This window comes from Heterodontus francisci, chromosome 14 (assembly GCF_036365525.1).
Source record: "Heterodontus francisci isolate sHetFra1 chromosome 14, sHetFra1.hap1, whole genome shotgun sequence".
NCBI lineage: Eukaryota > Metazoa > Chordata > Chondrichthyes > Heterodontiformes > Heterodontidae > Heterodontus > Heterodontus francisci.
In genome coordinates this window covers 110,757,528-110,772,203 of record NC_090384.1, presented here as the reverse complement: position 1 = coordinate 110,772,203, position 14,676 = coordinate 110,757,528, and the positions used below count along the sequence as shown (strand labels likewise).

General features: G+C 44.6%; 1 protein-coding gene across 1 annotated transcript; it reads right to left on the bottom strand.

Annotated features, from left to right (window-relative positions):
• Window positions 1-1,928: 1,928 nt before the first annotated feature.
• LOC137376927 (autotransporter adhesin BpaC-like) lies at window positions 1,929-13,604 on the bottom strand. Its single transcript, XM_068045882.1, has 5 exons — window positions 13,500-13,604; window positions 7,338-7,929; window positions 6,391-6,574; window positions 4,767-5,593; window positions 1,929-2,335 (listed from the first exon to the last, which is right to left on the bottom strand). Exons 1-5 carry the CDS (start codon window positions 13,602-13,604, stop codon window positions 1,929-1,931), a joined length of 2,115 nt encoding a protein of 704 aa, XP_067901983.1.
• Between the last annotated feature and the right edge of the window lie 1,072 nt (window positions 13,605-14,676).

Genomic DNA, 14,676 nt, shown 5'->3' with positions numbered 1-14,676 from the left:
TGTGCTGTCAGTGTTACAGGCAGTGTTGTCAGTGTTACAGGCAGTGATGTCAGTGTTACAGACTGTGCTGTCAGTATTACAGGCAGTGTTATCAGTGTTACAGACAGTGCTGTCAGTGTTACAGACTGTGCTGTCTGTGTTACAGACATTGCTATCTGTGTTACAGACAATGTTATCTGTGTTACAGAGACACTGCTGTCAGTGTTACAGACAGTGTTGTCAGTGTTACAGAGAGTGCTGTCTGTGTTACAGACTGTGCTGTCTGTGTTACAGACAGTGTTATCTGTGTTACCGACAGTGCTGTCAGTGTTACATACTGTGCTGTCAGTGTTACAGGCACTGCTGTCAGTGTTACAGACTGTGCTGTCAATGTTACAGACAGTGATATCAACGTTACACACAGTGTAGTCAGTGTTACAGTCATGCTGTAATTGTTACAGTCAGTGCTGTCAGTGTTACAGTCAGTGCTGTCAATGTTACAGACGGTGATATCAATGTTACACACAGTGTAGTCAGTGTTACAGTCGTGCTGTAAGTGTTACAGTCAGTGCTGTCAGTGTTACAGTCAGTGCTGTCAATGTTACAGACGGTGCTATCAATGTTACAGATAGTTTTTTCAGTGTTACAGACAGTGTTGTCAGTGTTACAGTCACGGCGGTCAGTGTTACAGGCAGTGTTGTCAGTGTTACAGACAGTGTTGTTAGTGTTACAGGCAGTGTTGTCAGTGTTACAGACTGTGCTGTCAGTGTTACAGGCAGTGTTGTCAGTGTTACAGAGTGTACTGTCAGTGTTACAGACTGTGCTGTCAGTGTTACAGGCAGTGTTGTCAGTTTTACAGGCAGTGCTGTCAGTGTTACAGACTGTGCTGTCCCTGTTACAGACAGTGTTGTCAGTGTTGGAGACTGTGCTGTCAGTGTTACAGACTGTGCTGTCAGTTTTACAGGCAGTTCTATCAGTGTTACAGACAGTGTTATCAGTGTTACAGACAGTGCTGTCAGTGTTACAGACTGTGCTCTCAGTGTTACAGACTGTGCTGTCAGTGTTACAGGCAGTGCTATCAGTGTTACAGACTGTGCTGTCAGTGTTACAATCAGTGCTGTCTGTGTGACAGACTGTGCTGTCAGTGTGACAGATGGTTGCTGTCAGTGTTACACACAGTGCTGTCAATGTTACAGACAGTGCTGTCAGTGTGACAGATGGTTGCTGTCAGTGTTACACACAGTGCTATCAATGTTACAGACTGTGCTGTCAGTTTTACAGGCTGTGCTCTCAGTTTTACAGACTGCGCTGTCAGTGTTACAGATGGTGCTATCAGTGTTACAGACTGTGCTGTCAGTGTTACACACAGTGCTGTCTGTGTGACAGACAGTGCTGTCAGTGTGACAGATGGTTGCTGTCAGTGTTACACACAGTGCTGTCAATGTTACAGACAGTGCTGTCAGTGTGACAGACGGTGCTGCCAGTGTTACAGACTGTGCTGTCAGTGTTACAGATGGTGCTGTCAGTGTGACAGACAATGCTGTCAGTGTTACAGACTGCGCTGTCAGTGTTACAGGCAGTGCTGTCAGTGTAACAGTCAGTGCTGTCAATGTTACAGACGGTGATATCAATGTTACACACAGTGTAGTCAGTGTTCCAGTCGTGCTGTAAGTGTTACAGTCAATGCTGTCAGTGTTACAGTCAGTGCTGTCAATGTTACAGACGGTGCTGTCTGTGTGACAGACGGTGCTGTCTGTGGTACAGGCAGTGCTGTTGGTGTTACAGGCAGTGCTGTCAATGTTACAGGAGGTGTTGTTTGTGTTACAGGAATTGTTGTCGGTGTTACGGGCACTGCTATTGGTGTGGCAGGCGGTGCTGTTGTTGTTACGGGCGGTGCTGTTGGTGTTACAGCAATTGTTGTCCATGTTACAGATGTTGCTGTTGGTGTTTCAGGCAATGCAATCGGTGTTACAGTCGGTGTTACAAGCAGTGTTGTTGGTGTTACAGGCAGTGCTGTCAGTGTTACAGTCGGTGTTACAAGCAGTGCTGTTGGTGTTACAGGAATTGCTGTCAGTGTTACAGATGGTGCTGTTGGTGTTACAGACAGTGCCGTCTGTGACGCAGGCAATGCAGTTGATGTTACAGGCAGTACTGTCAATGTTACAGGCGGTGTTGTTGATGTTACAGGAATTGTTGTCGGTGTTAGAGGCAGTGCTATCGGTGCTACAAGCGGTGCTATTGTTATTACAAGCAGTGCTGTTGGTGTTACAGGAATTGCTGTCCGTGTTACAGGTGGTGCTGTTGGTGTTACAGGAATTGCTATCAGTGTTCCGGATGGTGCTGTTGGTGTTGAGGGCTAAAAGGGGTCATGAAATATCTTTAGCAAACAGGGTTAAGGAAAATCCCAAAGCCTTTTATTCATATATAAGGAGAAAGAGGGTAACTAGAGAAAGGATTGGCCCACTAAAGGACAAAGGAGGAAAGTTATGCTTGGACTCAGAGAAAATGGGTGAGATTCTAAACGAGTACTTTGCATCGGTATTCACCGAGGAGAGGGACATGACGGATGTTGAGGTTAGGGACAGATGTTTGATTACTCTCGGTCAAGTCGGCATAAGGAGGGAGGAAGTGTTGGGTATTCTAAAGGGCATTAAGGTGGACAAGTCCCCAGGTCCGGATGGGATCTATGACGTCAGTGGTAGGGAAGCTGCTGGAGAAGATACTGAGGATTGCAGAATACTGGGCTAATGGGAAGATTCTTGGTAGTGTAGATGAGCAGAGAGATCTTGGTGTCCAGGTACATAAATCCCTGAAAGTTGCCACCCAGGTTAATAGAGCTGTTAAGAAGGCATATGGTGTGTTAGCTTTTATTAGTAGGGGGATCGAGTTTAGGAGCCACGAGGTCATGCTGCAGCTGTACAGAACTCTGGTGCGGCCGCACCTGGAGTATTGCGTGCAGTTCTGGTCACCGCATTATAGGAAGGATGTGGAAGCTTTGGAAAGGGTGCAGAGGAGATTTACTAGGATGTTGCCTGGTATGGAGGGAAGGTCTTACGAGGAAAGGCTGAGGGACTTGAGGTTGTTTTCGTTGGAGAGAAGGAGGAGGAGAGGTGACTTAATAGAGACATATAAGATAATCAGAGGGTTAGATAGGGTGGATAGTGAGAGTCTTTTTCCTCGGATGGTGATGGCAAACACGAGGGGACATAGCTTTAAGTTGAGGGGTGATAGATATAGGACAGATGTCAGAGGTAGTTTCTTTACACAGAGAGTAGTAGGGGCGTGGAACGCCCTGCCTGCAACAGTAGTAGACTCGCCAACTTTAAGGGCATTTAAGTGGTCATTGGATAGACATATGGATGAAAATGGAATAGTGTAGGTCAGATGATCGGCGCAACATCGAGGGCCGAAGGGCCTGTACTGCGCTGTAATGTTCTATGTTCTATGATAGGATCTATTCCCATTTGGAAGAAAATGGGCTTATCAGTGATAGGCAACATGGTTTTGTGCAGGGAAGGTCATGTCTTACCAACTTAATAGAATTCTTTGAGGAAGTGACAAAGTTGATTGATGAGGGAAGGGCTGTAGATGTCATATACATGGACTTCAGTAAGGCGTTTGATAAGGTTCCCCATGGTAGGCTGATGGAGAAAGTGAAGTCGCATGGGATCCAGGATGTACTAGCTAGATGGATAAAGAACTGGCTGGGCAACAGGAGACAGAGAGTAGCAGTGGAAGGGAGTTTCTCAAAATGGAGACGTGTAACCAGTGGTGTTCCACAGGGATCTGTGCTGGGACCACTGTTGTTTGTGATAAACATTAATGATTTGGAGGAAAGTATAGGTTGTCTGATTAGCAAGTTTGCGGACGACACTAAGATTGGTGGAGTAGCAGATAGTGAAGGGGACTGTCAGAGAATACAGCAGAATATAGATAGATTGGAGAGTTGGGCAGAGAAATGGCAGATGGAGTTCAATCAGGGCAAATGCGAGGTGATGTATTTTGGAAGATCCAATTCAAGAGTGAACTATACAGTAAATGGAAAAGTCCTGGGGGAAATTGATGTACAGAGATTTGGGCGTTCAGGTCCATTGTTCCCTGAAGGTGGCAACGCAGGTCAATAGAGTGGTCAAGAAGGCATACGGCATGCTTTCCTTCATCGGACGGGGCATTGAGTACAAGAGTTGGCAGGTCATGTTACAGTTGTATCGGACTTTGGTTCGGCCACATTTGGAATACTGCGTACAGTTCTGGTCGCCACATTATCAAAAGGATGTGGATGCTTTGGAGAGGGTGCAGAGGAGGTTCACCAGGATGTTGCCTGGTATGGAGGGCGCTAGCTATGAAGAGAGGTTGAGTAGATTAGGATTATTTTCATTAGAAAGACGGAGGTTGAGGGGGGACCTGATTGAGGTGGACAAAATCATGAGAGGTATAGACAGGGTGGATAGCAAGAAGCTTTTTCCCAGAGTGGGGGATTCAATTACTAGGGGTCACGAGTTCAAAGCGAGAGGGGAAAAGTTTAGGGGGGATATGCGTGGAAAGTTCTTTACGCAGAGGGTGGTGGGTGCCTGGAACACGTTGCCAGCGGAGGTGGTAGACGCGGGCAATATAGCGTCTTTTAAGATGTATCTAGACAGATACATGAATGGGCAGGAAGCAAAGAGATACAGACCCTTAGAAAATAGGCGACATGTTTAGGTAGAGGATCTGGATCGGCGCAGGCTTGGAGGGCTGAAGGGCCTGTTCCTGTGCTGTAATTTTCTTTGTTCTTTGTTCTTTGTTACAGGAATTGCTGTCAGTGTTCCGGATGGTGTTGTTGGTGTTACAGGAATTGCTGTCAGTTTTCCGGATGGTGCTGTTGGTGTTACAGGAATTGCTGTCAGTTTTCCGGATGGTGCTGTTGGTGTTACAGGAATTGCTGTCAGTTTTCCGGATGGTGCTGTTGGTGTTACAGGAATTGCTGTCAGTGTTCCGGATGGTGCTGTTGGTGTTACAGGAATTGCTGTCAGTGTTCCGGATGGTGCTGTTGGTGTTACAGGAATTGCTGTCAGTTTTCCGGATGGTGCTGTTGGTGTTACAGGAATTGCTGTCAGTTTTCCGGATGGTGCTGTTGGTGTTACAGGAATTGCTGTCAGTGTTCCGGATGGTGCTGTTGGTGTTACAGACAGTGCTGTTGGTGTTACAGGAATTGCTGTCAGTGTTCCGGATGGTGCTGTTTGTGTTACAGGAATTGCTGTCAGTGTTCCGGATGGTGCTGTTGGTGTTACAGACAGTGCTGTTGGTGTTACAGGAATTGCTGTCAGTTTTCCGGATGGTGCTGTTGGTGTTACAGGAATTGCTGTCAGTGTTCCGGATGGTGCTGTTGGTGTTACAGACAGTGCTGTTGGTGTTACAGGAATTGCTGTCAGTGTTCCGGATGGTGCTGTTGGTGTTACAGGAATTGCTGTCAGTGTTCCGGATGGTGCTGTTTGTGTTACAGGAATTGCTGTCAGTGTTCCGGATGGTGCTGTTGGTGTTACAGACAGTGCTGTTGGTGTTACAGGAATTGCTGTCAGTTTTCCGGATGGTGCTGTTGGTGTTACAGGAATTGCTGTCAGTGTTCCGGATGGTGCTGTTGGTGTTACAGGAATTGCTGTCAGTGTTCCGGATGGTGCTGTTGGTGTTACAGACAGTGCTGTCAGTGTTCCAGATGGTGCTGTTGGTGTTACAGACAGTGCTGTCCGTGTTCCAGATGGTGCTGTTGGTGTTACAGACAGTGCTGTCAGTGTTCCAGATGGTGCTGTTGGTGTTACAGACAGTGCTGTTGGTGTTACAGGAATTGCTGTCAGTGTTCCGGATGGTGCTGTTGGTGTTACAGGGAATGCTATCGATGTTACAGTCGGTGTTACAAGCAGTGCTGTTGGTGTTACAGGAATTGCTGTCAGTGTTCCGGATGGTGTTGTTGGTGTTACAGGAATTGCTGTCAGTGTTCCGGATGGTGCCGTTGGTGTTACAGGAATTGCTGTCAGTGTTCCGGATGGTGCTGTTGGTGTTACAGGAATTGCTGTCAGTGTTCCGGATGGTGCTGTTGGTGTTACAGACAGTGCTGTCAGTGTTCCAGATGGTGCTGTTGGTGTTACAGACAGTGCTGTTGGTGTTACAGGAATTGCTGTCAGTGTTCCGGATGGTGCTGTTGGTGTTACAGGGAATGCTATCGATGTTACAGTCGGTGTTACAAGCAGTGCTGTTGGTGTTACAGGAATTGCTGTCAGTGTTCCGGATGGTGTTGTTGGTGTTACAGGAATTGCTGTCAGTGTTCCGGATGGTGCTGTTGGTGTTACAGGAATTGCTGTCAGTGTTCCGGATGGTGCTGTTGGTGTTACAGACAGTGCTGTCAGTGTTCCAGATGGTGCTGTTGGTGTTACAGACAGTGCTGTTGGTGTTACAGGAATTGCTGTCAGTGTTCCGGATGGTGCTGTTGGTGTTACAGGGAATGCTATCGATGTTACAGTCGGTGTTACAAGCAGTGCTGTTGGTGTTCCAGGAATTGCTGTCAGTGTTCCGGATGGTGTTGTTGGTGTTACAGGAATTGCTGTCAGTGTTCCGGATGGTGCTGTTGGTGTTACAGGAATTGCTGTCAGTGTTCCGGATGGTGCTGTTGGTGTTACAGGGAATGCTATCGATGTTACAGTCGGTGTTACAAGCAGTGCTGTTGGTGTTACAGGAATTGCTGTCAGTGTTCCGGATGGTGTTGTTGGTGTTACAGGAATTGCTGTCAGTGTTCCGGATGGTGCCGTTGGTGTTACAGGAATTGCTGTCAGTGTTCCGGATGGTGCTGTTGGTGTTACAGGAATTGCTGTCAGTGTTCCGGATGGTGCTGTTGGTGTTACAGACAGTGCTGTCAGTGTTCCAGATGGTGCTGTTGGTGTTCCAGACAGTGCTGTTGGTGTTACAGGAATTGCTGTCAGTGTTCCGGATGGTGCTGTTGGTGTTACAGGGAATGCTATCGATGTTACAGTCGGTGTTACAAGCAGTGCTGTTGGTGTTACAGGAATTGCTGTCAGTGTTCCGGATGGTGTTGTTGGTGTTACAGGAATTGCTGTCAGTGTTCCGGATGGTGCTGTTGGTGTTACAGGGAATGCTATCGATGTTACAGTCGGTGTTACAAGCAGTGCTGTTGGTGTTACAGGAATTGCTGTCAGTGTTCCGGATGGTGCTGTTGGTGTTACAGACAGTGCTGTCAGTGTTCCGGATGGTGCTGTTGGTGTTACAGACAGTGCTGTCAGTGTTCCAGATGGTGCTGTTGGTGTTACAGACAGTGCTGTCAGTGTTCCAGATGGTGCTGTTGGTGTTACAGACAGTGCTGTTGGTGTTACAGGAATTGCTGTCAGTGTTCCGGATGGTGATGTTGGTGTTACAGGGAATGCTATCGATGTTACAGTCGGTGTTACAAGCAGTGCTGTTGGTGTTACAGGAATTGCTGTCAGTGTTCCGGATGGTGTTGTTGGTGTTACAGGAATTGCTGTCAGTGTTCCGGATGGTGCTGTTGGTGTTACAGGAATTGCTGTCAGTGTTCCGGATGGTGTTGTTTGTGTTACAGGAATTGCTGTCAGTGTTCCGGATGGTGCTGTTGGTGTTACAGACAGTGCTGTTGGTGTTACAGGAATTGCTGTCAGTGTTCCGGATGGTGCTGTTGGTGTTACAGGAATTGCTGTCAGTGTTCCGGATGGTGCTGTTTGTGTTACAGGAATTGCTGTCAGTGTTCCGGATGGTGCTGTTGGTGTTACAGACAGTGCTGTTGGTGTTACAGGAATTGCTGTCAGTTTTCCGGATGGTGCTGTTGGTGTTACAGGAATTGCTGTCAGTTTTCCGGATGGTGCTGTCACTAATTGTGAGATCATGGGCGGAAATGCTCGAGTCATTTCGAAGATTCCAGTTGAAGTAAACAAGATAGCAGTCCCAGAAGAGCTGCAGATTTTTTGTGACAGATAATGACAATATGGGTCAACATTGTTATCTCATCCGTGCACTCAAGTTTTTGCAGCTGGGAAAGTGGACCCAGCCTGAGACTCAAATCTCTCAATCTGAAATGAAATTTCTGAAAAATAAACTAAAACACTCAGTGTTTGAAAAAAAATTTCACTTTTGTGGAATTCCTGCTTTTACATTAATCCTGATCAGGCCAGACACATTCACCATTGCCTGGTGCCAGTCAGTCAGAATTGTTAAACGGATTGAGAAAATAAAACATTTTAGTTTGTCAGTTGATTATGTGACCACGAGCACATGTTTGTCCAGCATAGCAAGCAACCAACATAGAAACACATAACACAAAGAGCGAAGCACAGTGAACACACGCAGAGAAAACATTGCATAACAGATTCAAACATTCCTCAGATTCTGTTAATCTTTCATTACATAGAAAACAACACTCCAGGTCTCCAAAAGGCAAATAAACAATGCTGCTGACATCAGACATTTTAACTCTCACAGCAGTCATGATGGGTAGATTAATTTAAGATAAATCTAAAGATTGAATGAAACCCACCATGGGTCCCACTGACATCCTGTTTAACTGCAAACAGTTTGGGTGCATGTGAGGACAGCCACAATGGAAAGATGGATTAGTTACATCAAGTATACAGCACAGAAACAGGCCATTCAACCCATCTGCTCCATGCTGGTTTATACTCTACACGATCTCCTCCCACCCCCTCTTCATCTCACCCTATCAGCATCTCCTTCTATTCCTTTCTCCCTCATGTGTTTATCCAGCTTCCCTTTAAATGTATCTATACTATTCACCTCAACCACTCCCTGTGGGAGTGAGTTCCACATTCTCACCACTCTCTGGGGAAAGAAGTTTCTCCTGAATTCCCCACTGGATTTATTAGTGACTGTTTTATATTTATGGGCCCTAGTTTTCGTCTCCCTCACAAGTGGAAACATCTTCTCTACATCTGCCCTATCAGAACCATTTCATCCTTTTAAAGTCCTCTATCAAGTCACCCCTCAGTCTTCTCTTTCTGGAGACAAGAGCCCCAGATATGTTCAATCTTTCCTGATAGCTGTAATCTCTCAGTTCTGGTATCATCCCTGTGAATCTATTTTGCAAGTTCACCAGTGCTTCTATATAAAAAATAATGAGAGAGAAGTTAGAGTATGAGAAAAAGCTAACTAGAAATATAAAAACAGATGGTAAGAGTTTCTACAAGTATTTAAAAAGGAAAAGAGTAACTAAAATGGGTATTGGTTCTCTCGAGAGTGAGTCTAGGGAATTAATAATGAGAAATAAGAAAATGGAAAAGCCTTGAACAGATATTTTGTGTCTGTCTTCACTGTAGAAAGCACAATAAACATTCGAGAATTCTTGTAAATCAAGAGGTGAAAGGAAGGGAGGAACTTAAAACAATTCAATCACGATGGAAACGGTACTGAGAAAACTATTTTAGAACTAAAGGCTGACAAGTCTCCAGGACCTGATGGTCTGCATCCTACTGTCTTAAAAGAAGTAGCTGCTGAAATAGTGGATGCATTAATTGTAATTTTCCAAAATTCCCTAGATTCTGGAACAGTCTCATCAGATTGGAAAATAGCGAATGTAACTCCTCTATTCAAGAAAGGAGGGAGACAGAAAGCAGGAAACTATAAGACAGTTTAGCCTAACAGCTGTCATTGGGAAAATGCTAGAATCCATTCACAGAATCACTACAGTGCAGGAGGAGGCCATTCGGCCCATCACTTCAGCACCGGCTCTCTGAAAGAGCAATTCCCTCAGTTCCATTCCCCCACTTTCTCCCAATAACCCTGCACATTCTTCCTTTTTATATAACTGTCTAATTCCCTTTTGAATGCTTCAGTTGAACCTACCTTCACCATAGTCTCAGGCAGTGCATTCCAGACCTTAACAACTCGCTGTGTGAAAAGTTTTTCCTCATGTCACTTTTGCTTCTCTTACCCATTACCTTAAATCTGTGCCCTCTCGTTCTCGATCCTTTCACGAGTGGGAACAGTTTCTCTCTATTGACACTGTCCAGACCCCTCAGGATTTTGAATACCTCAATCAAATCACCTCTCAGCCTTCTCTCCAAGGAAAACAGTCCTAACTTCTCCAATCTATCTTCACAACTGAAATTCCTCATCCCTGGAACCGTTCTCATGAATTTTTTTTGTACTCTCTCCAACACCTTCACATCCTTCCTAAAGTGTGGCACCCAGAACTGGATACAATACTCCAGCTGAGGCTGAACTAGTGTCTTATACAAGTTCAACATAACTGCCTTGCTCTTGTACTTTATGTCCCTATTAATATAGCCCAGGATACTGTATGCTTTATTAACCACTCTCTCAAACAGCCCTGCCACCTTCAATGACTTATGCACATATACACCCAGGTCCCTCTGCTCCTGCACCCTCTTTAGAATTGTACCCTTTATTTTATATTGTCTCTCTATGTTCTTCCTACCAAAATCACTTCACATTTCTCTGCATTGAACTTCATCTGCCACCTGTCTGCCCATTCCACCAACCTGTCTATGTCCTTTTGAAGTTCTGCACTATCCTCCTCACAGGTCACAATGCTTCCAAGTTTCATATCATCTGCAAACTTTGAAATTGTGCCCTGCACACCAAGGTCTAGGTCATTAATATATATCAGGAAAAGCAAGGGTCCCAACACTGACCCTGGGAGACTCCACTATAAACCTTCCTCCAGGCCGAAAAACATCCATTAACCACTACTCATTGTTTCCTGTCACTCAGCCAATTTTGTATCCATGTTGCTACCGTCCCTTTTATTCCATGAGCTACAAGTTTGCTTACATGTCTGTTGTGTGACACTGTATCGAACGCCTTTTGAAAGTCCAGATACACCACATCAACAGCATTGCCCTCATCAACCCTCTCTGTTACCTCCTCAAAAATCCCCAGCAAGTTAGTTCAACATGATTTTCCCTGAAGAAATCCATGCTGGTTTTCCTTAATTAACTCGCATTTGTCCATGTGACTATTGATTTTGTCCTGCTATGACCACTCAGGATAAAGCCCCCAATCAAAATATATGATTCTGATTGTGGTGGGAGCAACGCACTGTCAATTCAGTCCCGTCGCTCCACAGGTTGCATCATATTTCTTTAAGCTTTCTAAATCGAGGAAAGCACTACTAAGATAAACCAATATCTAAAGACCTTATAACTTCTTATTTAAAAATCTAAATCCCGCATTCCCACATATATTCAAGCTAACTGTAGTTTGTTTTTTATTAACTGCCCGAAGAAATAGAAAAAAAACAATAAAGTCTTTGCAGATTACGCTTCCGATGAATGTTCTTCTGATATAACACGGTAAAAGTTCACTTGCGGTCTTCCAAGGTCCAATGAGAAATGGGTCCTTCCAGACTTAGGGGTTCAACAGTTCAGTTCGGCAGTTGTAGTATTACACTCTTTTTTCCAAGCAATGGACACAGCAGATCAATAATTTGTTATGAGAGAATAAAAACCTTTTTTTTCTTATTTCTTTAAGGATTTAATCTGGCTTGAAGCTTTTAGAACCTCGAGAGAGAAATTACCCAGGGTTTAAATTGACGTAGAGAGAGCTCCCCCATTTCCTTCATGTGCTGGATCAGTCTGTTAACTGTGTGTCTCTGCTAACCAGTTTCAAAGTCAAAATGGACACATTGCAGCCCTGTTCTCCCTCTCTGTGTGGCTGTTGCCAGGCAACTGCAATGCACTTTGGCTGACAGTCTCTGGAGCTTGCTGCTTTAAAGAAGTACTGATCATTTACAGCCTTAAAGGCACACCACAATATTTCCCGAGGAGAAAAAAAAACAGGATCATGACAGTCCCAAATTATTTTTTTGAAAATTTTCCCCACCACTGAAGTTAAACTGACTGGTCTACAGTTCCTGGGCTTATCTTTGCACCCTTCCTTGGTAAAGACAGATGCAAATTATTAATTTAATACCTCAGCTATGCCCTCTGCCTCCATGTGTAAATCCCCTTTATGGTCTCTAATCGTCCCCACTCCTCCTTTTACCACCCTTTTACTATTTATATGCCTATAGAAAACTTTGGGATTGCCTTTAATGCTAGCTGCCAGTCTCTTCTCATGCTCTCTCTTTACTTCTCTTATTTGCTTTTTCACTTCCCCTCTGGACCTTCTATATTCAGTCTGGTTCTCATTAGTATTTTCTATCTGGCATCTGTCATAAGCACACCTTTATCTTAATCTCTACCTCTTTCGTCATCCAGGGAGCTCTGGATTTGTTTGCTCTACTTTTCCCCTTCGAGGGAACATACCTTGACTGTGCCCGAACTATTTCTTCTTTGAAGGTAGTCCATTGTTCAGCTACTGGTTTTCCTGCCAGCTTTTGACTCCAATTTATTCGCCCCAGCTCCATTCTCACCCCATTGAAGTTGGCTTTCCCCCAGTTAAATATTCTTACCCTGGATTGCTCTTTGTCCTTTTCCATAGTCAGCCTAAACCTTATGATACAATGATCACTGTCCCTTAAATGCTCTCCTACTGATACTTGATCCACTTGGCCCACCTCCTTCCCAAGAACCAGGTCTAGCGGGATCTCCTTTCTCATTGAACTGGCAACATACTGTTGCAGAAAATTCTCCTGAACACACTCTGGGAACTCTTGCCCCTCACAGCCGTTTACACTATTATCTCAGTCTATATTTGGATAATTAAAGTCCCGCATTGTAACTACCCTATACTTTTTGCACCTCTCTGTAATTTCCTTGCAAATTTGTTCCTCCGCGTCCTTCCCACTAGCTGGTGGCCTATAGACAACACCGAGCAATGTAACTGCACCTTTTTTGATTCTGTTCTTAACCCCTCTGGGTTTTTCTCCAGCACTGCAATGCTCTCTTTAATCAATACCGCTACCTGTCCTCCCTTTTTCCCCTATCCTATCTTTCCTGAACACCTTGTATCCAGGAATATTTAACACCCAGTCCTGCCATTCTTTGAGCCAGGTCTCATGTTATAGCCACAACATCATATTTCCACATGGCAATCTGTGCCTGTACCTCACCAGTCTTATTAACCACACTCCGTGCATTCACATACATGCACATTAACCCTGATTCAGACTTTATTACTTTCTCCCTTACTCTGACCCCACCTAATAACGTACTATTCCCTACTCTTGTGCTATCTATCTCCCCCAGTATTCGGTGCACGATGGTATTCCTCTCTGATACTTGCTCCTGGTTCCCACACCCCTGACAAGTTACCAGTTTTGCTTCCCTCCAATTTGAGCTCCCACTCAGGTTCCCATCCCCCTGACAATTTAGATTAAACCATCCCGATCAGCACTAGCAAATCTCCGAGATGATATTCGTCCCAGTCCTGTTACTATGTAACCTGTCCATCTTGTACAGGTCCCAACTTCCCCAGATCCGGTCCCAATGCCTTAGAAATCTGATCCCCTCCCTCCTACACCAATTCTCCAGCTATGTGTTCAATCGATCAAATCTTCTATTCCTTTGCTCACTTGCACGTGGGACTGGGAGTAATCCTGAGATTACTGCTTTTGAGGTCCTGTGTTTTAATCTCCTTCCCAGCTCCCTAAAATCTGCATTCAGGACCTCATCTCCCTTCTTACCGATGTCATTGGTACCGATGTGGACCATGACCTCTGGCTGTTCACCCTCCCCCCAAAGAATATCCTCCTATTAAGTAACAAGTAACAAGCAATGAGGATAAAGGGGAACAAGTAGATGTGGTGTACTTGGATTTCCAGAAGGCATTTGACAAGGTGCCACATCAAAGGTTACTAAACAAAATAAGAGCTCATGGTGTCAAGAGTAACATATTAGCATGGATAGAGGATTGGTTAGCTAACAGGAAGCAGAGGGTAGGGATAAATGGGGCATTTTCAGGTTGGCAAACTGTAACTAGTGGAGTGCCACAGGGATCAGTGCTGGGGCCTCAACTATTTACATAGAACATATTTATATAAATGACTTGGATGAAGGGACAGAATGTACGGTTGCTAAATTTGCTGATGACACAAAGATAGGTAGGAAAGTAAGTTGTGAAAAGTACATAAAGAGTCTGTAAAGGAATATGGATAGGTTAAGTGAGTGGGCAAACATTTTGCGAATGGTGTATAATGTGGGAAAGTGTGAACTTGCCCACTTTGGCAGGAAGAATAAAAAAAATGTTTTATTTAAATGGAGAGAGATTGCAGAGCTCTGAGGTACAGAGGGATCTGGGTGTCCTGGTACATGAAACACAAAAAGTTAGTATGCAGTTACAGCACAAGATTAAGAAAGCAAATGGAATGTTGTCTATTGCAAGGAGAATTGAGTATGAATGTAGGGAAGTTTTGCTACAGCTGTACAGGGCCTTAGTGAGACCACATCTAGAGTATTGTGTACCGTTTTGGTCTCCTTACTTAAGAAAGGATGTAATTGCAATACATGCAGTTCTGAGAAGGTTCGCTTGACTGATTGCTAAGATGAAGAAGTTATCTTATGAGGAAAAGTTTATGGGCCTTTATCCATTGGAGTTTATAAGAATGAAAGGTGATCGTATTGAAACATATAAGCTCCTGAGGGGACTTAACAGGGTGGATGCTGAGAGGATGTATCCCCTATGGGAGAGACTAGAACTAGGGGACACAGTTTAAAAATAAGGATCTTCCATTTAAGATGGGGATGAGAAGAAATGTTTTTCTCTCAGGGAGCAGGGGAGCCTGGG